The sequence below is a fragment of the Hemitrygon akajei genome, chromosome 19, assembly GCF_048418815.1.
Source record: "Hemitrygon akajei chromosome 19, sHemAka1.3, whole genome shotgun sequence".
NCBI classification, from domain to species: Eukaryota; Metazoa; Chordata; class Chondrichthyes; order Myliobatiformes; family Dasyatidae; genus Hemitrygon; species Hemitrygon akajei.
Window position 1 is genome coordinate 6,697,226 of NC_133142.1, and position 24,468 is coordinate 6,721,693.

The 24,468-nt window shown below is 50.5% G+C and overlaps 1 protein-coding gene across 5 annotated transcripts in view; it reads left to right on the plus strand.

The window, feature by feature from the left end:
* Nucleotides 1-24,468, plus strand: part of LOC140741720 (plexin-A1-like) — a 436,373-nt gene that overhangs the window by 324,779 nt on the left and 87,126 nt on the right. For all 5 annotated transcript variants that reach the window (XM_073072023.1, XM_073072027.1, XM_073072026.1 and 2 more), the window contains 5 exons: nt 13,114-13,304; nt 16,761-16,912; nt 19,859-19,979; nt 21,831-21,970; nt 22,955-23,125. In XM_073072023.1, the coding sequence (XP_072928124.1) occupies nt 13,114-13,304; nt 16,761-16,912; nt 19,859-19,979; nt 21,831-21,970; nt 22,955-23,125 (775 nt within the window). The remainder of the gene's footprint in view (nt 1-13,113; nt 13,305-16,760; nt 16,913-19,858; nt 19,980-21,830; nt 21,971-22,954; nt 23,126-24,468) is intronic.

Consider the following 24,468-nt stretch of genomic DNA (forward strand, 5'->3'; position numbering starts at 1 on the left):
GGCTGCTTTCCCAAGAAGGAGTCAATGGAGCCATGTTTTATCTACTTCCTGCAGTTTCTTGCAGTGTTGCCGAGGGCAAATGCCATACCAAGCTGAAAGGATATGCTGCGTCTGTAAAAACTGATGCCATACCAAGCTAAGAGGATGCTTTCTACACTATGTCTGAAAAATTTTTGTGGTTTTTGGGGATAAGCTGATGTCTTTTTTAGCTTTGTGATAAAGAAAAGGTACTGATGTGTTTTTTTTGGCCGTAGCATCTACATCCTAACCTATGGAAAGATTGAGTTACAAACAGCACTCAGGAATGGAATAGAGTCCTAACCCAGAGATTACCTGTTTCTCCCTGTGCCCCTGCTATTTATTCCCCCTCACACGTGCCTCATAATGTCCACTTTGATTCTTTTTACAAACAAGCTAAGCAGCACTCCTTTGGGATGTGGGAGGTAGCCCATTCATAGCGAGGTTGTAGACTCCACAGTATAGAACAGCACAGTCCGGCCCTTCGGCCCCCCAAGTTGTGCTGGCCCATGTAAGCCTATTCCATCATCAACTTAACCCTTTCTCCTAAATAGCCCACTACACGTTCTTTTTCTTACATACTCCTGCTTTCCCATTGTCTATCAGTACACTCTCCCCACGACCGCCTGGGTTTCCTCTGGGTGCTCCGGTTTCATCCACGGTCCAGGGACGTACCAGTTTGTAGGTTAATTGGTCATTGTAAATTGTCCTGTGATTAGGCTGCAGTTAAACTGGGGATTGCTGAGCAACACAGCTCGAAGGGCTGGAATGTCCCATTCCATGCTGTAATTCAGTGAATAAAATATTCAGTGTCCCCATTGTATCTGCCTCTACCACAGCCCTGGCAATGTTTTCCAGGCACCCACTAATTTCTGTGTTTTAAAAAAAAAGCCTCCTGATGTTGGCCATCGCTGCCCTGGGAGAAAGGTGTGGTTGTCCACTCTGTCTGTGCCTCTCATACTCCTCTATAAAGTCACTGCTCGCCCTCCTTCACTCCAAAGAGAAAAGCCCCAGCTCACTCAACTTTTCCTCACATGTTCTTTAATCCAGGTAGCACCCTGAAAAATCTCCTCTGCACCCTCTCCAAAGTTTCTCCATCTTTCCTATAATGAGGTGACCAGATTTAAACACAATACTCCAAGTGCAGTCTAACCAGAGTCTTATAGAGCTTCAACAGTACCTCAAGGCTCTTGAACTCAATCTCCCGACTAATGAAGTCCAAACATGATAGCACTGGCCACCACAGACTCGTAGAACATCCTCAGCATCGTCCGACAGATGTTAAAGGACCTCAGTCTCCTCAGGAAATAGAGATGACTCTGACCCTTCTTGTAGACAGCATCAGTGTTCTGTGATCAGTCCAGTTTATTGTCAATTCGTATCCCCAGGTACTTGTAATTCTCCACCATGTCCACACTGACCCCTTGGATGGAAACAGGGGTCACCAGTGCCTTAGCCCTCCTCAGGTCCACCACCAGCTCCTTAGTCTTTTTCACATTAAGCTGCAGATGATTCTGCTCGCACCACGTGACAAAATTTCCCACCTTAGCCCTGTACTCAGCCTCATTGCCCTTGCTGATGCATCCAACTATGGCAGAGTCATCAGAAAACTTCTGAAGATGGCAAGACTCTGTGCAGTGGTTGAAGCCGTAGGTGTAGATGGTGAAGAGAAAGGGAGACAGGACAGGATTTCTGTGTCCGGTAAACAAATTCTGCCCCTCCCCCTCATTCCACACTCTGACTTGTTACTTCTCACCTGCCTATTACTTTGCTCTGGCTCCTTCTCCTTTCCTTTCTCATATGGTCCACTCTCCTCTCTTTTCTCTCCAGCCCTTGACCTTTCTTACCCACCTGGCTTCACCTATCACCATACGGCTAGCCTCTTTCACCTTCTTCCACCTTTTTGTTCTGACACAAGGATCCCTCTGTTCTTCTAGACTGCTAACAATCCTGCCAGTAGCCTTGTACTTGGCCTTCAAGGTGAAACTTCCAAAGTGACCCATTTCACAGTTTTCGGGATTGAACTCCATCTGTCACTTTTGCCAACTATGTACCCCTGAGGGCTGAGGCGTGAAGCAGTTGCATCTCCACACAGCCTAACCAGAGCCTCCTGATCAATTGTGAAATCCGCAAAGCACTCAGCATCCAGCACATCCTCAGAAAGCAGTGCCTCAAAAAGTCAACGTCCTTCATTAAGGACCCCCATAACTCGGGACCAGGTGGCAGGGTGGAGATATAAGGTGCTCCTCCCCTCCGCTGACCTGCATGCCTCTCTTGGGCAAGGTGAAGCACCTGCTTAGCCCCTGATCAGGGTCATGTGAAGCCATGGGAGCAGGTGGTGGATGGTCGTATGAGCAGCTGGTGCATATCACAAGTCCTGGTTATGCGACCGCTGACAATTCGCAGACAATCTCTGAAGAGTATTGATAATGGCTGGGGTCACCCGTCTTGTAAAGACATTGCCCACAAGAAGGCAATGGCAAACCACTTCTGTAGAAAAATTTGCCAAGAACAATTGTGGTCATAGATAGACCATGCACACATCATACAATACAACACGTAATGACAATGATCACACAGGACATACCCTCTTCTCATTGCTACCAGAGAGGAGGCAGAGGAACCTGAAGACACACACTCAACATTTTGGGAACACCTTCTACCCCTCTACCATCAGATTTCTAAATGAGCCCATGTACACTACCTCACTTTTTTCTCAATCCTTTTGCACTGCTTATTTAACTTATTTATAAATAGACTTATTGGGCCAAGGGGTACTGGTTCCAATGTGAGCTAATTAACTGGATCCATGCACTCTCTATCTGTATATATAGAAAGTTTTAAATAATAATTATGTAATGAAAACTTTAAATTACATTGTACTCTCAGTAATATATTATTGTAATTTATAGTTTTTATTACGTATGACACTGTACTGCTGCTGCAAAACAACAAATTTCACAAGTGATATTAAACCTGATTCTGAGTCTGATTTAGAGAGGGGGCAAGAGGACAGACAGGTTGTGAGGACTGTAGGAGAGTCTATGGGAGCAATCAAGCACAGGGAGTAGCAACTTCAGTAACCTTGCTTTGTCCACGGAAACATCCTTGGGGAAATCACTGCTGATAAAGGAACAGATATCTCTCAGGGTTAATATTCAGAATGATCTGATCACATTTAGCGCAGCACTTAATTTGTGTGCATTTGCTTTGAGCAAACAGCCACTTGAGACTCTTCAAACAGTCGATTATTCTGCTCCCTTTACTTTCCAAACCCTCTGGGCCAAATTCCTCCCTCGATAATCTTACTGAGGGAACTGCAGCGGGAGGGAAATGAAGACGGCCGCGGGTCAAATCTATTTTCTGAAATTTGAACCCTTTCCATAGAATAAATTAATCTTGCCCTTCCTCCCATTGTCTGCTCTCTTCTCCTTTCTGCCCTTTTACCTCTTCTACCTATCCCCTCCTAACTTCTCACTTCAGCCCTCCTCCCCCACCCACCTACCTTCCCCCCTCACCTGGTATCACCTTTCACCTTCTGGCTTGTATTCCCCCACATCTCCCCACCTTATACTCGCTTCTGCCCCCAGATTAGATAGAGGGGTGTCAGCAACACAGTGGGGTAAAGGCTCTGTCAGGGCCTGCATCATTTTTCCTGGTTCCCCAGTGGCGTCACTGTGTTAGTCGTGGGGATACGTTGGCTGCTCTGGCGTTGGGATAAGTAATTAGCCTTAAAGGATCGTAATGTTGTGGTTGCCCAATACGCCCATTCAATCTCATTCTCAGCACCTGTGGGAAACTGGGTCTGCAGGACATAGAATCAGTGCAGAGCAGTGGCAAATGATCTCTCCAAGGACTGTCACCTCACCGTGGAGGAGAGGCTTGGGAGCTCCTGAGGTCAAGGAGGAGGCTCCAGACCTCAGTGATGGAGCTGGCAGAAGACGACGATGCATCACAATGCCAGTGAGGGCAGAGGAAGGCTGTAGCAGTGAAGGGTCCCAAGTCTCCCCTCTCAACTCCATCCCTCTGCTTTCTCCCCATAATCTTTGACTCCTTGACTAATCAAAAACCTGTCAGCCTCCACTTTACATATATCCAATGACTTGCCTCCACAGCCATCCACTCCACAGATTCACCACCCTCTGACTAAAGAAATTTCTCCTTATCTCTGTTCTAAATGGACATCCCTTTATTCTGAAGCTGTGGCTTCTGGTGCTGAATTCATCCACTATGGAAAACATTCTCTGTGCATCCACTCTATCTAGGCCTTTCAGTATTCAATCAGCCCAGAGCAATCAAACACTCCTCATACCAAACACGAGGAGATCTGCAGATGCTGGAAATTCGAACAACACACACAAAATGCTGGTGGAACACAGCAGGCCAGGCAGCATCTATAGGGAGAAGTGTTGTCAACGTTTCGGGCCGAGACCCTTCGGCAGGACTAACCGAGAGGCCGTCTGAAAATCCAAATAAACTGACTCTCCTTTGTCTCTCCTGCCTGTTATGTCCTCAAAGAACTCCAACAGATTTATCAGGCAAAATTTCCCCTTTTAGGGAGACCGTGCCGATTTTGGTCTATTTTATCATGTGCCTCCAAGCGCTTCAAAACCTCATCCTTATGATAGACTAGTGAGTAATAAACGCACTGTGGGCCACGTCATTGGCTGGTTCAGGGTCTGCCGCATAGACTCTGGACTGGAGTCACACTTGCGTTGTGTGCACCTCCTTCATTGAAGCCAGCAGCCAGTCTTGTACCCCAGGGACCCCGGGGAAGCATCTGTCTTCCAATTAGCCCGTGACGGGTCCACAGCCAAGCTTGTTGTTGTAAATGTTTGTGTAATTAAAACACTGGTTGGTGGCACTTTTTTAATCACACACAGACATAATCAAATTAGCTGGTGTGTGTGTCTCAGTGTGGGAATGATTTGCATTCTGAAAGGTAAGTTGCCCCTTCCCTCTTCCCCTGTTTCCTCTGCCCCTGTGACACGTCTTCAGAGGCAATGCTGGCAAGCTCGCCACTGTTTGACTTCAGAGTGATACAAATTATATTTATTATTTATTTATTGAGATACAAGGCCCTTCTGGCACTTCGAGCCGCGCTACCCAGAAATCCCTGGTTTAACCCTAGCCTAACCACAGGACAATTTACAATGACCAGTTAACCTACACACTGGTACAGCTTTGGACTGTGGGAGGAAACCAGAGCACCCGGAAGAAACTCAGACGGTCACAAGGAGGACGTGCAAACTCCTCACAGGCAGCAGCGGAAATTGAACCTGGGTCGCTGGTACCGTGAAGCGTTGTGCTAACCACAACACTACCGTGCTGCCCCAAATTTGCAGCATAGGTGGGAGACTGCTCACTCCATTGTGACAATGCCAGCCGTTTTGGGAGGACAAACCAGGGTTGGACTTGCACAGTGAATGATAGGACACTGAGGAGTGCAGTGGGAGCTGGGAATACTCACTTTTTACTTAGGCCCCACCACCCCTACTGGGGCCTAGGCCACCGACAGCAGCTCAGCAGAGCCCTCTGTCCTGGGCCAGTCTTTCGAGTTGTCCTTGGGTGTAGCTCATTGCAGATCCTCCCTCTCCCAGGGATGAGGCCTTTGGAGTTTCTGTAGCTCTGGGTTTTTACAGATGGGGTTGTTTACACTTGGGGTTGCTAGGCACATGCCCAACCCTTCTCGTTTCACAGCTGGGCTTGAGACCTGTCCCAGTGGAGTTGGTCTGGGAATCCAGATCAATAATTCCTTGGGCGTAGTGTCACAGGTAGATAGGGTCGTAAAGAGAGCTTTTGGCACATTGGCCTTCATAAATTAGGTTATTGAGTCGAGAAGTTGGCATGTTATGTTGTTAGGCTCTTGATTAGTAAGGATATCAAAGCTTATCGGAGAAGGCTGCAAAATGGGGTTGAGAGGGAAAATAAATCAGTTACAAATGAATGGTGGAGCAGACTCTATGGGCTGAATGGCCTATTCTGTTCCTATGTCTTTTGGCCTGAAGTTGTGTAAGGTGTTGGTGAAGTCTAATTTGGAGTATTGTGTGCTGTTCTGCTCACCTACCTGCATGACAGATATCAGTAAGATTGAAAGAGTACAGAGAAAATTTTACAAGGATGTTGCTGGAGAGGACCTGAGTTATAGGGAAAGGTTGAATAGTTTAGGACTTTATTCCCTGGGGTGTAGGAGAACGAGGGGAGATTTGATTGAAGTATAGAGAATTATGAGGCATGTAGATAGGGTATATTCAAGCAGGGTTTTTTCCCACTGATGTTGGGTGAGAATAGAACTAGAGGTCATGGATTGAGGGTGAGAGGTGAACCTGAGGGGGAACTTCTTCACTCCGGGGGTGGTGCAAGTGTGGAATGAGCTGCCAGTGGAAATGGTGGATGGAGAGAAGTTTGGATAAGGACTTGAATGGGAGAGGTGTGGTCCTGGTGCAGGTTGATGGGTCTAGGCATGATCTAGATGTGCTGAAGGGTCCGTTTCTGTGCTGTAGCACTCTTTGATTTTGTGAGTCTAAACAAAATTTGATGCACAAGAAAGTGTAAGTGCTCGAACCAAGAGCAACAAAGGACTGGAGGAACTCAGTAGGTGAGGCAGAACCTGGGGAGGGAAATGGTCAGTGTCTTTCATCTGGACTGGGGGAGCAGAGAGGAGATGGTTACTGTAAAGAGTTTGGAGTGAAGGGGTGTGTTAGAGCTACTGGGTAATAGGTGGATCCAGCTCGGAAGGAGGGGAGGGTGGACATTGTGGCAGAGGCTGAGAGGTACGTTGATTCAGGTGAGGAGGAGTGATAGGCAGACGAAGAGGGGAAGACTGGGAATAGTGTCAGAGGCAAGGAGGTGATAGGTGGATCCAAGTGAAGAGGGGCGATTGGCAGATGAAAGAGGGGAGAGTGAGAATGGTGAAAGAGTCTGGGAGGTGATGGGCAGATCCAGGTGAGGAGGGATGATAGGCAGATGGAGGAGGGGAGAGTGGGAACAGTGACAGAGGCAAGGAGGTGATAGATGGAGGCATCAAAGGGCTCCAGACAATGGAATCTGATAGGCAGGGAAGCTGGAGTGTGGACTGTAGTAAGGGAGGTGGGGAGGGCAGATGGGAACAAAAGGGAAGGGAACCCTGTGGGAGGAGTGCGTTAAGGATAGGCAGATGGAGAAGGGGAGAGTGGAAGTAGTGATGGAGGTTGGCTGAGGCAGAAAGAGCTGCAGGTGATGAAATCTGATAGAGGAAGCTGGAGAGTGGAACTAAATAAGGGAGGTGGGGCGGGCAGATGGGAACACTGTGGGGAGAGGGAAAAGTGCAGGGTGATGGGCAGAGCTACTTAGGTTAACCCCACTTCCATTTTTTAATCTGGATTCGAAGTGAATCGACTCTTACCAGCACTTGGTCTACAGCCTCTGCCTTGGCCAGTCAAAGGCCCTTCTTCAGCCAGAGGCTGGTGAACCTGCGGAGTTCATTGCCCCAAATGGCTGTGGAGGCCAAGTCATTGGGTATATTTAAGACAGAGGTTGATAGATTCTTGATTAGTCAGGTCATGAAGGGATACAGGGAGAAGACAGGAGATTGAAGCTGAGAGGGAAAATGGGTTATCCATGATGGTGGGCCGAATGGCCCAGTTCTGCTCTTATATCAAAAGAAAAATTTCCAGACTGTTGTAAGAGTCTTTGCTTCCAAAAAATGCATCCCAAAACTCACCCACCCCTGAGGTGGTCTCCATTGGATGGAGTTCAATCAGGATAAGTGAGAGGTGATGCATTTTGGAAGGACAAACCAGAAGACTGAGTACAGAATTATTGGTCAGTTACTTAAGAATGTGGATGAACAAAGGGACCTTGGGGCTCAAATCCATACATCCCTCAAGGTTGCTGCGCAGGTTGATAGGGTAGTTAAGAAGGCCTTTGGGATGCTAGGCTTCATTAACAGGGGGATTGGGTTCAAGAGTAGAGAGGTCATGTTGCAACTCTACAAATCTCTGGTGAGACCGCACTTAGAGTATTGTGTTCAATTCTGGTCACCTCATTATAGGAAGAATGTGGAAGCTATGGAGAGGGTGCAGAGGAGATTTACCAAGGTGTTGCCTGGTTTGGAGAACAAGTCATATGAAGCAAGGTTAGCAGAGCTGGGACTTTTCTCTTTGAAGCATAGAAGAATGAGAGGGGACTTGATAGAGGTCTACAAGATTATGAGAGGCATAGATAGAGTGGATAGTCAGTACCTGTTTCCCAGGGCACCACAAGAAAGAAACACCAGAGGGCATATATACAAAATTAAGGGAGGGAAGTTTAGGGGAGACATCAGAGGTAAGTTTTTTACACAGAGGGTTGTGAGTGCCTGGAATGACTTGCCAGGGATGGTGGTGGAGGCTAAAACATTAGGGGTATTTAAGAGCCTCTTGGACAGGCACATGGATGAAAGAAAGGGTTATGGGGTAGTGTGGGTTTAGTATTTTTTTAAAGGATTATATGGGTCAGCACAACATGGAGGGCTGAAGGGCCTGTACTGTGCTGTAATGTTCTATGGTACCTCGAAACCTATTATCCATCACTGTAAACCTAGACGCTCTGGTTGGAGTTGGAATTGGTTTATTATTGTCACATGTAGCAAGATACAATGAAAAGCTTGTCTTCTGTACTAGACAGTTAACATCTTAGTCCACGTGTATTTTCAATTCTGTTCATACAGAACAAATCATTACACGGTGCATTGAGGTAGGACAAGGTAAAACAATTGCAGAATGCAGAATAAAGTCTTAACAGCTACAGAGAAAGTGCCGTACAGATTGACAATAAGGTGCAAGGTCGTAATGAGGTAGATTCTGAGGTCAAGAGTCCATCTTATTATACTAGGGGACCGTTCAATAGTATATACAAATTATAAATCATTGGAATTTCTGCTGGAATTGGTTTATTATTGTCACGTGACCAGGTTACAGTGAAAAGCTTGTCTGGCATACTGTTCATACAGATCGGATTGTGACGCAGTGTATTGAGGTCGTGCAAGGTAACAATAGAAATGCAGAATAACGTTCTACAGTCACAGCCAAAGGGCAGTGCAGGTAGATAATGAAGTGCAAGATCATGACGGGGTGGGTTGTGATGTTGAGGGTATTAGCGAGCCACTTAATAGTTTTGTCACTGCAGGGTAGTTTCAGACATCTCCATGCTGACCAAGGTGTCTTCTGGAGGTAGTCCCATGAGATATAGGAGCAGAATCAGGCCATTCAGCCCATCGAGTCTGCTCCACCACTCCATCATAAGTGATCTATTATCCCTCATTCTCCTGCCTTTTCCTCGTAACTTCGACACCCTTACTACTCAAGAGCCTATTAACATCCAATGTAAATATTCCTAATACCTACAGCCGTCTGTGGCATTGAATTCCACGGACTCATTACACTCTGGCTAAAGAAATTATTCCTCATTACAGTTCGAAAAGAAATACCGCTCTATTCTGAGGCTGTGACCTCTGGTCTTAGACTCCCGCACTATAGGAAACATCCTGTCTATGTCCACTCAATTGAGGCCATTCAATATTTGATAGGTTTCAAAGAGATCACTCTCATTCTTATAAACTCACCCTGGGGGTGGGGTGGGGATGGGGTGTGACAGGAAAAGGCGGAGCTGGATGGCAGGATGGAGAGTGACAGGAAGAGGCGGGGCTGGGTGGGGGGATGGAGAGTGACAGGAAGAGGCGGGGCTGGGTGGCGGGATGGAGAGTGACAGGAAGAGGCGGGGCTGGGTGGCGGGATGGAGAGTGACAGGAAGAGGCGGGGCTGGGTGGCGGGATGGAGAGTGACAGGAAGAGGCGGGGCTGGGTGGCGGGATGGAGAGTGACAGGAAGAGGCGGGGCTGGGTGGCGGGATGGTGTGTGACAGGAAGAGGCGGGGCTGGGTGGCGGGATGGAGAGTGACAGGAAGAGGCGGGGCTGGGTGGCGGGATGGAGAGTGACAGGAAGAGGCGGGGCTGGGTGGCGGGATGGAGAGTGACAGGAAGAGGCGGGGCTGGGTGGCGGGATGGAGAGTGACAGGAAGAGGCGGGGCTGGGTGGCGGGATGGTGTGTGACAGGAAGAGGCGGGGCTGGGTGGCGGGATGGAGAGTGACAGGAAGAGGCGGGGCTGGGTGGCGGGATGGAGAGTGACAGGAAGAGGCGGGGCTGGGTGGCGGGATGGAGAGTGACAGGAAGAGGCGGGGCTGGGTGGCGGATGGAGAGTGACAGGAAGAGGCGGGGCTGGGTGGCGGGATGGAGAGTGACAGGAAGAGGCGGGGCTGGGTGACGGGATGGAGAGTGACAGGAAGAGGCGGGGCTGGGTGACGGGATGGAGAGTGACAGGAAGAGGCGGGGCTGGGTGGCGGGATGGAGAGTGACAGGAAGAGGCGGGGCTGGGTGGCGGGATGGAGAGTGACAGGAAGAGGCGGGGCTGGGTGGGGATGGAGAGTGACAGGAAGAGGCGGGGCTGGGTGGCGGGATGGAGAGTGACAGGAAGAGGCGGGGCTGGGTGGCGGGATGGAGAGTGACAGGAAGAGGCGGGGCTGGGTGGGAATGGAGAGTGACAGGAAGAGGCGGGGCTGGGTGGCGGGATGGTGTGTGACAGGAAGAGGCGGGGCTGGGTGGCGGGATGGAGAGTGACAGGAAGAGGCGGGGCTGGGTGGCGGGATGGTGTGTGACAGGAAGGGGCGGGGCTGGGTGGCGGGATGGAGAGTGACAGGAAGAGGTGGAGCTGGGTGGCGGGATGGAGAGTGACAGGAAGAGGCGGGGCTGGGTGACGGGATGGAGAGTGACAGGAAGAGGTGGGGCTGGGTGGCGGGATGGAGAGTGACAGGAAGAGGCGGGGCTGGGTGGCGGGATGGAGAGTGACAGGAAGAGGCGGGGCTGGGTGGCGGGATGGAGAGTGACAGGAAGAGGCGGGGCTGGGTGGGGATGGAGAGTGACAGGAAGAGGCGGGGCTGGGTGGGAATGGAGAGTGACAGGAAGAGGCAGGGCTGGGTGGCGGGATGGAGAGTGACAGGAAGAGGCGGGGCTGGGTGGCGGGATGGAGAGTGACAGGAAGAGGCGGGGCTGGGTGACGGGATGGAGAGTGACAGGAAGAGGCGGGGCTGGGTGGCGGGATGGTGTGTGACAGGAAGAGGCGGGGCTGGGTGGCGGGATGGAGAGTGACAGGAAGAGGCAGGGATGGGTGGGAATGGAGAGTGACAGGAAGAGGCGGGGCTGGGTGGGAATGGAGAGTGACAGGAAGAGGCGGGGCTGGGTGGGAATGGAGAGTGACAGGAAGAGGCGGGGCTGGGTGGCGGGATGGAGAGTGACAGGAAGAGGCAGGGCTGGGTGGCGGGATGGAGAGTGACAGGAAGAGGCAGGGCTGGGTGGCGGGATGGAGAGTGACAGGAAGAGGCGGGGCTGGGTGGCGGGATGGAGAGTGACAGGAAGAGGCGGGGCTGGGTGGCGGGATGGAGAGTGACAGGAAGAGGCGCGGCTGGGTGGCGGGATGGTGTGTGACAGGAAGAGGCAGGGCTGGGTGGCGGGATGGAGAGTGACAGGAAGAGGCAGGGCTGGGTGGCGGGATGGAGAGTGACAGGAAGAGGCAGGGCTGGGTGGCGGTTGGAGAGTGACAGGAAGAGGCAGGGCTGGGTGGCGGGATGGAGAGTGACAGGAAGAGGCGGGGCTGGGTGGCGGGATGGAGAGTGACAGGAAGAGGCGGGGCTGGGTGGGGATGGAGAGTGACAGGAAGAGGCGGGGCTGGGTGGCGGGATGGAGAGTGACAGGAAGAGGCGGGGCTGGGTGGCGGGATGGTGTGTGACAGGAAGAGGCGGGGCTGGGTGGGGATGGAGAGTGACAGGAAGAGGCGGGGCTGGGTGGCGGGATGGAGAGTGACAGGAAGAGGCGGGGCTGGGTGGGGATGGAGAGTGACAGGAAGAGGCGGGGCTGGGTGGCGGGATGGAGAGTGACAGGAAGAGGCGGGGCTGGGTGACGGGATGGAGAGTGACAGGAAGAGGCGGGGCTGGGTGGCGGGATGGAGAGTGACAGGAAGAGGCAGGGCTGGGTGGCGGGATGGAGAGTGACAGGAAGAGGCGGGGCTGGGTGGCGGGATGGAGAGTGACAGGAAGAGGCGGGGCTGGGTGGCGGGATGGTGTGTGACAGGAAGAGGCAGGGCTGGGTGGCGGGATGGAGAGTGACAGGAAGAGGCAGGGCTGGGTGGGGATGGAGAGTGACAGGAAGAGGCGGGGCTGGGTGGCGGGATGGTGTGTGACAGGAAGAGGCGGGGCTGGGTGGCGGGATGGAGAGTGACAGGAAGAGGCGGGGCTGGGTGGCGGGATGGTGTGTGACAGGAAGAGGCAGGGCTGGGTGGCGGGATGGAGAGTGACAGGAAGTGGCAGGGCTGGGTGGGGATGGAGAGTGACAGGAAGAGGCGGGGCTGGGTGGCGGGATGGAGAGTGACAGGAAGAGGCAGGGCTGGGTGGCGGGATGGAGAGTGACAGGAAGAGGCGGGGCTGGGTGACGGGATGGAGAGTGACAGGAAGAGGCGGGGCTGGGTGGGAATGGAGAGTGACAGGAAGAGGCAGGGCTGGGTGGCGGGATGGAGAGTGACAGAGGCGGGGCTGGGTGGGAATGGAGAGTGACAGGAAGAGGCGGGGCTGGGTGGGAATGGAGAGTGACAGGAAGAGGCAGGGCTGGGTGGCGGGATGGAGAGTGACAGGAAGAGGCGGGGCTGGGTGGGAATGGAGAGTGACAGGAAGAGGCAGGGCTGGGTGGCGGGATGGAGAGTGACAGGAAGAGGCGGGGCTGGGTGGGAATGGAGAGTGACAGGAAGAGGCGGGGCTGGGTGGGGATGGAGAGTGACAGGAAGAGGCGGGGCTGGGTGGGAATGGAGAGTGACAGGAAGAGGCAGGGCTGGGTGGCGGGATGGAGAGTGACAGGATGAGGCAGGGCTGGGTGGTGGGATGGAGAGTGACAGGAAGAGGCGGGGAAAAGTGTGACTGGAACATGGTGGGAAAGAGAAGGCTGGTCTGGTTCTCGACAGGTAGAGTCAGGTCCGAATGGAGGGGATCACCGAAGCTCCAGTTCTGATCACTAACCATTGCCCCTCTCCCCTCCAGCTCACCTGTACAAGTGCACTGCCTTACGGGAGAGCTGCGGACTTTGCCTGAAGGCGGACCCCAAGTTTGAGTGCGGCTGGTGTGTGCAGGAGAAGAGGTGTGTTCTTCAACCCGACTGCCAGGCGTCGGGCAGCAGCTGGATGCACCAAAGCAGCAGCAACAGCAGGTGCACTAATCCCAGGATCACCAAGGTTTGTCCCTCTACACGGTCCGCGTGTATCCCCCTCTACACCGTCCGCTCGTTCTCCCCTCTGCACAGTCCGCGAATTCTACCCTCTGCACGGTCTGCAAATTCTACCCTCTGCACAGTCCGCACGTACCCCTCTCTGCATGGTCCGCACATTCTCCCCTCTACATGGTCCACGCATGTTCACCTCGACCTGGTCAACCTGTGTTCCACCCAGACAATGACCACACATGTACCCCTCCACCTGGACCCGGTCCATGCGTGCACCGCTCTGCCCTTCTCCGTTTCCCCTTTCCCCATTTACCCTTCCCCTGCTTTGCCCATCTTTCCCCTCTTCCCCATATACCCCCACTTTCTCCCTCTTTCCCATTTCCTCCCTCTTCCCCTTCACTCCACTTTCCCCCCTTCCACCTCTTGCCCCCTTGATCCCTCTTTCCCTCTCTTCCCCTTCCCCCTTTCCTCTTTTATCCTCTTTCCCCTCTTCCCCTCCTCCACCTTTCCTCCCACTTTTCCCATCTTTCTTCACTCTTTCCTCCTTTTTCCCCTCTTCCCTTTTACCCTTACCCTTCCCTGCTTCTTCCACTTTCCCCATCTTTCCCCCTTCCTCCCTCTTCTTCTTCATCCCTCTTCCTCCCTCTTCCCCCTCTCCCACCATCTTTCCTGCCTTCCCCTCTCTTCCATTCTTTTCCCCCTTTTCCCCCTCCTCCCCTCTTACCCCTCCCCTTTTTTTTTAGAAAAATAGAGGGCTTTGGGTAACCCGAGGTAATTTCTAAAGTACGTACATGTTCAGCATAGCATTGTGGGCCGAAGGGCCTGTATTGTGCTGTAGATTTTCTATGTCTCTTCCGCCCCTCTTCCCCTTCTCATCTCTTCCCGTCTCTTTCCATCTCTTTGTCTCTTCCCCTCTCTTCCATGTCTTTCCCTCTCTTGCACTCTCTTCCACCCCTTCCCTCTTCCCCCTCTCCCCCTCTTTTCCCTTTCCTTCTCTTCCCTCTCTCCCCCTCCCTCTCCCCTCCCCTCCCCACCTCCCACCCCTCACCTCTTCCCCTCTCACCCATTTTGAATTCTCTCTCTCCCTTTTGCTTATAATTTTTCCTTCGCTCCCTCCCTCCCCCATCCATAGGCACCTCAATTCCCATTCCCAGTGCCCCACAGTCCCAGGTGGAACAGGGAGTTCTCCAACACACCACTCACTTCCGCTCTGATCTGCTGTTTCATCCTTCCACAGACACACGTGTGAAGTGGGACTTGTGTGTTCCACTCTCATCTAAAGTTAACAAGCCTGTCCTCTGGGATTTGAGTTCCAGTGGAATCTCTCCTCTCTGGGTTTGTTCTCTGCAGCTTCCTGCCTTACCCGCAGACTGCAGCTGTTTGTCACATGAATACTTGGCATTAAAAGTGATGTAAAATTGCCCATAATTATACTATTATTGTTATTACAAGGCCGTTACAGAGCTCCTCATCAGTCATAATATTTGTTTTGTCAAGTTACACCTGTCTTTCCATTATGAATAATTTGGTTTAATGAATCGCATTGCCAAGCATCGCTGTAACCATAGTGTCTCAGTAACTGAGACCTTCTGGCCTGACGAGAAGAGTGATGAGTGATTGGCTGCAGGAGCAATGGGCCCGACCACCTGGCACAGAGCCGGCCAAGCTGATTGGCTGCCTCTGCCGCCAGGTGTGGCAGGTGTCCTTTGATTGGACCGTCATAGTCCACGTGTGGGTGGAGCTTGCCGAACCTCGCGCTTGACGCCCACGATGAACTTGTTGCTCTCGATGCCCCCTTGGCCTCCTTTTCTCGTATCCCCACCTTCTTGCACTTTCCATCCTTTGGATCTTGTTTATTCTGAAGTCGGGTTCCAAAGTTGGAGTTAAAACACAAAAATTGCTCGGCAGGTAGGGAAGCATCTGTGGGCAGACAAGCAAGAGTTCAGGCCCTACATTCTTCATTGGAGTACACGCATAGGAAAGGTTTATAGCAAAAGGGCTAGAATTATTTATTTATTTAGATACAGCGCAAAACAGGCCCTTAGCCCTAGCCTAATCACGGGACAATGAACAATTAACCTATTCACCAGTGCGTCCCTTTGGGTTGAGGGAGGAAACCCACGCCCTCACGAGGAGAACATACGATCTCCTTACGGGCAGTGACGGGTATTGAACCAGGGTTGCTGGTATCGTAAGGTGTTGTGCTAACCACTACGCTGCATCTTGGTCACCGTGGAGCACTTGGGGCGAAGGTCCTCTTTCTGTATCATTTTACGAGAGGTTCTCTCCCCACAGACGCTGACTGACCTGCTGAGTGTTTCCAGCATTTTCTGCCTCTATTTCAGATTTCCAGCATCTGCGGCATTCCTGTTTGAATTTCATCCTGAGTTGGAATAGTTGCCTATCCCACTGGACCCCATACTACATTCCCTCCCCCCCCCCCACCCCACCAAAGCAGACCCCCCCATCGCTGCACAGCTCTCAGGGAAACAGCAGTCAGATTAGCTTTATTAGGTTAGATTTTTCACACAAACATAACAAATGCGTCATTTCCATCATTGACCAACACAGTCTGAAGGTGTCCTGGGGGCAGTCCATAAGCGTCACCACACTTCCTGCCCCAACGTAGCATGCCCACAACTCATCACCCCTGACCCCTATGCCTTTGGAGTGTCAAAGTTTAAAGACCAGGTGTACTTGTCAGCTGGACATGGAGACATACAGTGAAATGCATCGTTGGTGTTGAATGAAATCATTCAAGATGACACTGGGCAACCTGTAGGTGTGGCCGTGCTTTTGGCACCGAAAACTGGAGAACCCAGAGGAGAGCCACACACAGAGTCATGGGGAGAACGTCCAAACTCCTTACGGACAGACAGCCCTGGCAGCCCGATAGCTAGCAGCCTTTCCGCTTGGGAAAAGCAATCTGAAGCTACGCTCTCAGTCGCTGACTGGCCTGCGGGCTTGCTAAAAGCGTAGCATCGAGCTCGTCTGCAAGAGTCTTTCAAACTCCGTCAGGAACGCAGAGGATTCAATCCAACCCCGCTCGTTGTTATGTCTGAAGCTGCACTCGGAGAGGTTCTTTCCATGGTATGAAACTGCCAGTGATATACGTAACAGCCAATTTATGACCCGCTGCTAGAGCTGTGTGTGCCTTTTTGTGTAGCTGCTGGTTGCTTCATCTTGTAGGGGTGATCTGTCTTGTGTATTGAACATCTCAGGCAAAGAGATGTGTCCAGGGAACACACATTATAAAGAGCATAGCTGTGATTCTGGTGGTTAGCATCAACAGTCAGGGTTCAGTCCTCAGTGCTGTTGTCTGTGAGGAGTTCCTATGTTCTCCCTTTGACCAGGTGGGTTTCCTCCCCTTGCACGTTCCGAGAGCGTTAGGGTCTGGAAGCTCAGGAGGTGGTGCGGTCTCTTGCAGGGTGGGCTGGACTGTCAACCTGTGCCTTTCTCCTCTCTGCAGCTGGTGCCCGAGACTGGGCCGAAGGAGGGAGGAACCAGGCTGACCATCACCGGCGTGAACCTGGGCCTGAAGTTCTCCGAGATCCGCTACGGGGTGCACGTGGGACGGGTCCGCTGCAACCCCATCCAAGAGGAATACATCAGCGCCGAGCAGTGAGTGTGTACATAGAGCGGAGCAGAGTACAGCACAGGAACAGGCCCTTCGGCCCACAATGTCCGTGCTGAACACAATGCTGAATTAAACTAATTACCTTCTGCCTGTACATAATCCATGTCCTCGATTCCCCGTGACACCACCATTATGCCTATTTCCACTAGTATACCCGGCAGCCACCACCGCTCTGTGAAATCTTGCCTCACACGTCTCCTTTAAACCTTTCCCACTTCGCCTTAAATGCATGCCCTCTGGTCCTTGGCGTTTCTACCCTGGGAGGATGGGCAGACAGTCGAAATCGACCTGTATCTCTCATAATTCTCTCCTCAACCCCTGGCGCTCCAACGAAAACAGCCCAAGTATGTGAAACCTCTTTGTCGCATTCAAAGTACATTTATTAATAAATTATGTATGCAGTATGCAACCCTGAGATTCGTCTTCCCCACAGACAGCCACGAATCAAGAACTATGGAACTCATTCAAAGAAAGACATCAAACCCCTCTCCCCCTGCACTCTGTGTAGCTGATGCTCTCTCATCCAGGCAGATTCCTTGTAAACCTATCCTGCTTCCTTTCCAAAGCCCCACATCTTCCCTGTCAAGGGCAACCAGACCTGCACGTCCTACTCCAAGTGTTGTCTGACCAGCGTTTAGTAAAGCTGCAACTTGACTTCGTTGCCCTTATACTCAGTGCCCTGACCAATAGAGGCAAGCAGTCGTCAAGTCGTCACTTTTTATTGTCGTTTCGACCGTAACTGCTGATACAGTACACAGTAAAAATGAGACAACATTTTTTCAGGACCATGGTGTTACATGACACAGTACAAAAACTAGACCGAACTACGTAAAAAACAACGCAGAAAAAAACTACACTAGACTACAGACCTACCCAGGACTGCATAAAGTGCATGAAACAATGCAGGCATTATGCAGGTATGCCGCATTAGCCACATGCTTTGCCTCTGTCAAGGAAACACATCAGCCTCGGTCATTTTAGATGTTTCAGAAATTTCCCATAATTTCCCAATCCCGTCGGCTGGTCGATTCCTCCGAGCAGACAACTGACGGGGAAGCCAATCCAGTTAGTTGATCTATAAAATCAAATCATTTCTGCTGAGAGCCATTGAATCATTCAGCCTGGAACCAGACCATTCAGCCTGTCTACTCCATGCTGACTAGCATGCCCGTCTAAGCTAGTGCCATTTGCCTACACTGGTCTACATCTGTCTGGTACGGGAAGGAATGGCCATGAATGAACAAGCCTACAGAAAGGTGGTGGACACAGCCCAGTCCATCACAGACAAAGCCCTCCCCACCACTGAGCACATCTACAAGGAGCTCTGCCTTGAGAAAGCAGCTTCCGTTAACAAGGATCCAGTTCCAAACTCTCTTCTTGCTGCTGCCATCAGGCACGAGCTACAGCCGCCTCAGGTTCAGGAACAGTTATTACCCTTCAACCATCAGGTTCCTGATCTGACACGGATAACTTCACTCACCTCAACACTGAACTGATTTCACAACCTACGGACTCACTTTCAAGGGCTCTACAACTCATGTTGACTCAATTGACTTTATTTCTTACATCCTCCACATACACAAGGAGTAAAAAGTTTTACGTTACGTCTCCATCTAAATGTGCAATGTGGCAATCATAGTACTTTATAATAATTTATAATAAATAAAACAGTCAATGTAACATAGAAATACACTCAAATCAGCATGAGTTAATCAGTCTGATGGCCTGGTGGAAGAAGTTGTCCTGGAGCCTGTTGGTCCTGGCTGTTATGCTGTGGTACCGTTTCCCCATTGGTAGCAGCTGGAACAGTTTGTGGTTGGGGTGACTCTGGTCCCCATTGATCCTTCAGGCCCTTTTTACACACCTGTCTTTGTAAATGTCCTGAATAGTGGGAAGTTCACAACTACAGATGCACTGGGCTGTCCGCACCACTCTGCAGAGTCCTGAGATTAAGGGAGGTACAGTTCCCATACCTGGCAGTGATGCAGCCAGTCAGGATGCTCTCAATTGTGCCCCTGTAGAAAGTTGTTAGGAATTGGGAGCCCCATACCAAACTTCCTCAACCCTCTGAGGTGCAAGAGGTGCTGTTGTGCCTTTTCACCACACAGCCGGTGCGTACAGACCACGTGAGGTCCTCGGTGATGTGGATGCCGAGGAACTTGAAGCTGTTCACCCTCTCAACCCCAGATCCATTGATGTCAATAGGGGTTATCCCGTCTCCATTCCTCCTGTAATCCACAACCAGCTCCTTTGTTTTTGCGACATTGAGGGAGAGGTTGTTTTCTTGACACCACTGTGTCGGAGAGATGACTTCTTTCTTGGAGCTCACCTCGTTATTGTTTCAGATTAGGCCAATCAATGTAGTGTCTTCGGCAAACTTAATTAGCAGATTAGAGATGTGGGTGGTGACACAGTCATGGGTATACAAGGAGTAATGGAGGGGACTCAATAAACGGCCCTGAGGGGCTCCTGTGTTGAGAGTCAGAGGGGTGGTGGAGGTGAGGGAGCCCACTCTTACCACCTGCCGGCGATCTGACAGGATCCAGCTACACAAGGCAGGGTGAAGGCCGAGGTCTCTGAGCTTCCTGTGGAGCCTGGAGGGAATTATGGTGTTGAGTGCCGAACTGTAGTCCAAGAACAGCATTCTCACATAAACGTCCTTATGTAAGAATCATTTCCCACCGCTGAGTGTTGGGAGCTCGTAGTTTCTCCCTGTGACTCTGTGGGATTCCACTGTGTGCTCTGATTTCAAAATGGCAAACAGGTTGCGATTAGTAGGCTGCGGCCATGCTATATTGGCACCGGGAACATGGCGACACTTGTGGGCTGCCCCCCCCCCGGCACGTCTTCGGGCTGTGTTAGTCACCAGCGCAGAGTGGCGCAGTTCACTGTATGTATAAATAAAGCTAGTCTAATCTGTTTGTTTCCAGGATCGTGTGTGACATGGAGCAGGCCATGCCCCAAGTGGCTGACAGAGGTTACGTGGAGGTCTGTGTTGTGGACTGCAACGATGACTACCGGGCTATCTCATCAGAACCCTTCACCTTTGTGGTAAGAGCTGCCAAGTGTTTGAGCCCTTGCATCACTCCTGTTCTGGCATCCGTCTCCTGTCTGTGCACAGGAGGCCTTCATTGTGATACCAGTCTGGGTGTTGCGTTCACTGGCTAACCCTATGTGAGAGGACTCTGGTTAGTGTTGTCTTAGTTCATTCCGGCTGCGGCTTTTGAAATTGGCCTTAGTACCACAGGGCAGAAAGGGTAGTATTTAGATATATTTCACTGTTGACACGTTACGTGAGCGTCATAAAGTGGCTACTAAGTGTATATTCGTGGTCTTCTACTGCTGTAGCACATCCACTTCAAGATCAGCAGTTTCTGAAATACTCAGACCACCCCATCTGGCACCAGCAGTCATTCCTCAGTCAAAATCACACATCATATTTCTTCCCCATTCTGATGTTTGATCAGCAGCTGAGCCTCTTGACCATGCCCGCATGCTTTTAAGCATCGAGTTGCTGCCACATGATTGGCTGATTAGATATTTGCATTAATGAGCAGTTGTGCAGGTATACCTGATTAAAGTGGCCACTGGGTGTGTATGTGACTGCAAGTTTCGTGATTCTTACTCACCTCCTCAGTTTAAGAGGCAATTATCTTTACTTAAGCCCATTACCCCTACCCCATTGGCCATCTTCTGCAGCTCAGCAGAGTTCTTGAAGTCTTTGAAGCTTCTGTTGGTGTTTCTGTAGCTCTGGGTTTTTACAGGATGGGGTTGCTAGCCCCATGTCCAACCCTCCTCCTTTCACAGCCGGGCTTGGGACCGTCCACAGCAGAGTTAGGGGAATTAAGGATTAAGAGTAAATGCTGGCATTGCCAGCAGCCATCGCCTCCTATGAACTAAAATAATTGGTCTGCTGGTTCCATTGCAACATTGAAGAGAAGTTTGGATAAGTGCACAGATGAGAGTAGTGTGGAATGTAATGGTCCAGGTGCAGATACGTGTAACTAGACAGAAAAACAGGTTGGGATGTACTAGATGGGCCAAAGGGCCTGTTTCTGACTGTTATTTTCTGTGACTATGACATGCTATGGATTGGGACTGTGTACAGTTTCCTACATAGTTATAGTGAAAGCATTGAGAAAAATTAGATTTCATTGGCCTCTAAAAACTTTGGGAAGTCCTAACATTGGTGCAGGCACTGTTAAAATGTACGACATATTTCAGACAACACATTCAGTACATAAAATGCTGCAGGACTGATGAAGGGTCTCAGCCTGAAATGGTGACTGTTTACTCTTTTCCATCGATGCTGCCTGGCCTGCTGAGCTCCTCCAGCATTTTGTGTGTTTTGCTCTGCATTTCCAGTGACTGCAGAATCTCTTGTGTTTGTGATTAGACGTGTTTCAGAGTTTGCATAGCCTCTCTTTCCTACCGTATGTTCTCCAAATTGCATGTTTTCTATCACTTTTACATCCCTCTGGCTTTCCCTCCCTCTCTCCTTCCCCACCACCTCCCCATTCCCCTTCTCCCCTCTCCCTCTCTCCCCTCTCCCCTTCACCTCTCACCCTCTCTCCCTCCCCTTCCCCCTGTCTTCCCCCTCCCCTCCTCCTCTCTCTTCCCCCTCCCCTCCTCCTCTCTCTTCCCCCTCCCCTCCTCCTCTCTCTTCCCCCTTCCCTCCTCCTCTCTCTTCCCCTCTCTCCCTTCCTCACCCTGACTCTCTCCCCAATTCCCTTCTCCCCCATTCACTCCCTTTTTCACTCTGTCCCTCTGCCCCCCCTCTCTCTCTGTCACCCTGTCTGCCCCCTCTCTATCTCTCTCTCTCTCTCTCTCTGCATCTCTTCAGATTATTCAGTTTATTTCTAAGAACAATTTTGCATTATTTTCTCCCCCCAAACACCCAAGACGCCAAGGTTTAACAAGGTGGTCCCCTCCCAAGGCCCCGTCTCTGGGGGCAGCCGGGTGACAATCATGGGCGTCCACCTCGATGCCGGCAGTTCTGTGGAGGCCTACATCGGAGATAATGGAATCTGCCGTTTTGAAAGGTAAGTTTAGAAAGACCAAACCTTGTCACTTTACAAGGAGACTTTCCAGAAGAGATTCACTGGGCTGATATGAAAGAGAAAAACACATACATTTAAAAATTTTGGAACTGAATTCTGAAGAATGGGGCATAAGATTATGATTGGGGGGCCAGGGTTTTGAGATGATTTTTGTTCTGGTGGGAAAGCTCCGGACGAAGGGCGTATTTGCCGGATTATGAGCTGATCATTCAGAGTCTCTGAGAGAGTAAACTGGTTTAAATTAGTTAATCAGATCCTGGTGGCTAAACACTTTAATTCTGATTCCCATTCCCATTCTGTCATGTGGTCCATGGCCTCCTCTTGTGCCAAGATGAGGCCACTCTCAGGATGGAGGAGCAACACCTTATATTCCATCTGGGTAGCCTCCAACCTGATGGCATGAACATCGATTTCTCCATTTGTTAATGTTCTCCCCTTCCCCCCCTCCTATTCCCCACTCTTGCCTCTTACCTCCTCACCTGCCTATCACCACCCACTGGGTCCCCTCCCCTTCCCTATCTCCATGGTCCACTCTCCCTCCTATCAGATTCCTTCCTCTCCAGCCCTTGACCTTCCACCCTGCTGGCCTCACCTACAACCTTCTAGCTATCCTCCTTCTCCTCCTCCCACCTTTTTTATTCTAGCGTCTTCCCCCTTCCTTTCTAGTCCTGATAAAGGGTCTCAACCCAAAACGTCAACCGTTTATTCATTTCCACAGATGCTAGGTCCTCCTGCATTTTGTGTGTGTTGCCAGATAATGGGTAGAGATTGTTAGGATTTGTTTAGTTAGCAGATTTTTGCTAGATAAATAGTTTGGAACAGTATCATGGGCTGAACAGCCTATTATTGATCTACATTTTATATTCTAACTCTTGAGCTGCAGCATTCGCTGGAAATCTGCCATTTATCAGTTAACCCTATAATTCCCATTTTAATTGAGTGCTCTTTCTTCACCTTGTCCTTCAGGAGGACTTCAGGGGAGATTATCTGTGTGACATCTGCCTCGACCACGGGCACCGGTCCAGCTTCCATCCGAGTCCACATCAACCGGGCTCAACTGCAAAACCCCAACGTTAGGTACAACTACACGGACGACCCCACCATCTCCAAAATCGAGCCGGAATGGAGCATTTGCAGGTAAGCTCTATTAAAAGCCAAAGAGTTGTGAATTAGGCCATTCTGCCCATCGAATCCATTCGCCATTCCATCATGGCTGATTTATTGGCCCTATCAATCCCTTTCTCCTGCCTTCTCCTCGTAACCTTTGATGGCCTGACTAATTAAGAAACGATCAGCCTCCACTTTAGATATATCAATGACTTGGCTTCCAGAGCCAACTGTGGAAATGAATTCCACAGATTCACCACCCTCCAGCTAAAACAATTTCTTCTTGTCTCTATTTTAAAGGGATGCCCTTCTATTCTGAGGCTGTGCCCTCTGCTCCTAGACTCCCCCGACATAGGAAACTTCATCTCCACATCTGCTCTGTCTAGGCCTTTCAATATTCAGTAGGTTTCACCCAGTCTTCTAAACTCCAGTTAATACAGGCCCAGAGCCATCAAACACTCATCATATGTTAACTCCTACATTCCCAGAATCATCTTCGTGAACCTCCTCTGGACTCTTTCCAATCACAACACATCCTTTCCGAGATACAGGACCCAAAACTGTTGACAATACTCCAAGTGCAGCCTGACTAGTGTCTTATAAAGCCTCAGCATTATCTCCTTGTTTTGATATTCTATTCCCTTGAAATGAATGCCAACATTGCATTTGCCTTCTTTACCACAGACACAGCCTGTAAAATTAACCTTCTGGGAGTCCTGCACAAGTACTGCTAAGGACCTTTGTACCTCTGAATTTTGAATTTTCTCCCCATTTAGAAAATAGTCTGCTCTTTAGTTCTTTTTACCAAAATGCATTATCATACGTTCCCCAACACTGTATTCTATCTGCCACACTTCTGCCCATTCTAAGTCCTTCTTCAGCATTACCTACCCCTCCACTTATCTTTGTGTCATCTGCTTTTGGGCTTGTGTTCACTGGAATTTAGAACAATGTGGTGCGGGGGGAGATCTCATTGAAAGGACTAGGTAAGGTGGCTGTGGAGAGGATGCTTCCTAAGGTGGAGGGGTATCCAGAACTAGAGGCACAGCCTCAAACTGAGGGGTGATCCTTTAGAGCAGAAGCAGGAAGGAATTTTTTCAGCCAGAAAGTAGTGAATTTGTGGAACGCTCTTCCACAGACAGCTCTGGAAGCCAAGTCCATGGGTATATTTAAAGCGGACGTTGATTGTTTCCTGATTGGTCAGGACATCAAAAGATATGACGAGAAGGCAGGTGTACAGGGTTGAGTGGGATTTGGGATCAGCCATGATGGGATGGCAGAGCAGACTCAATGGGCTGAATGGCCTAATTCTGCTCCTATGTCTTATGATCTAAAAGCTGTCTGACCAATGCCTTATAAAGCTTCAGCATTAC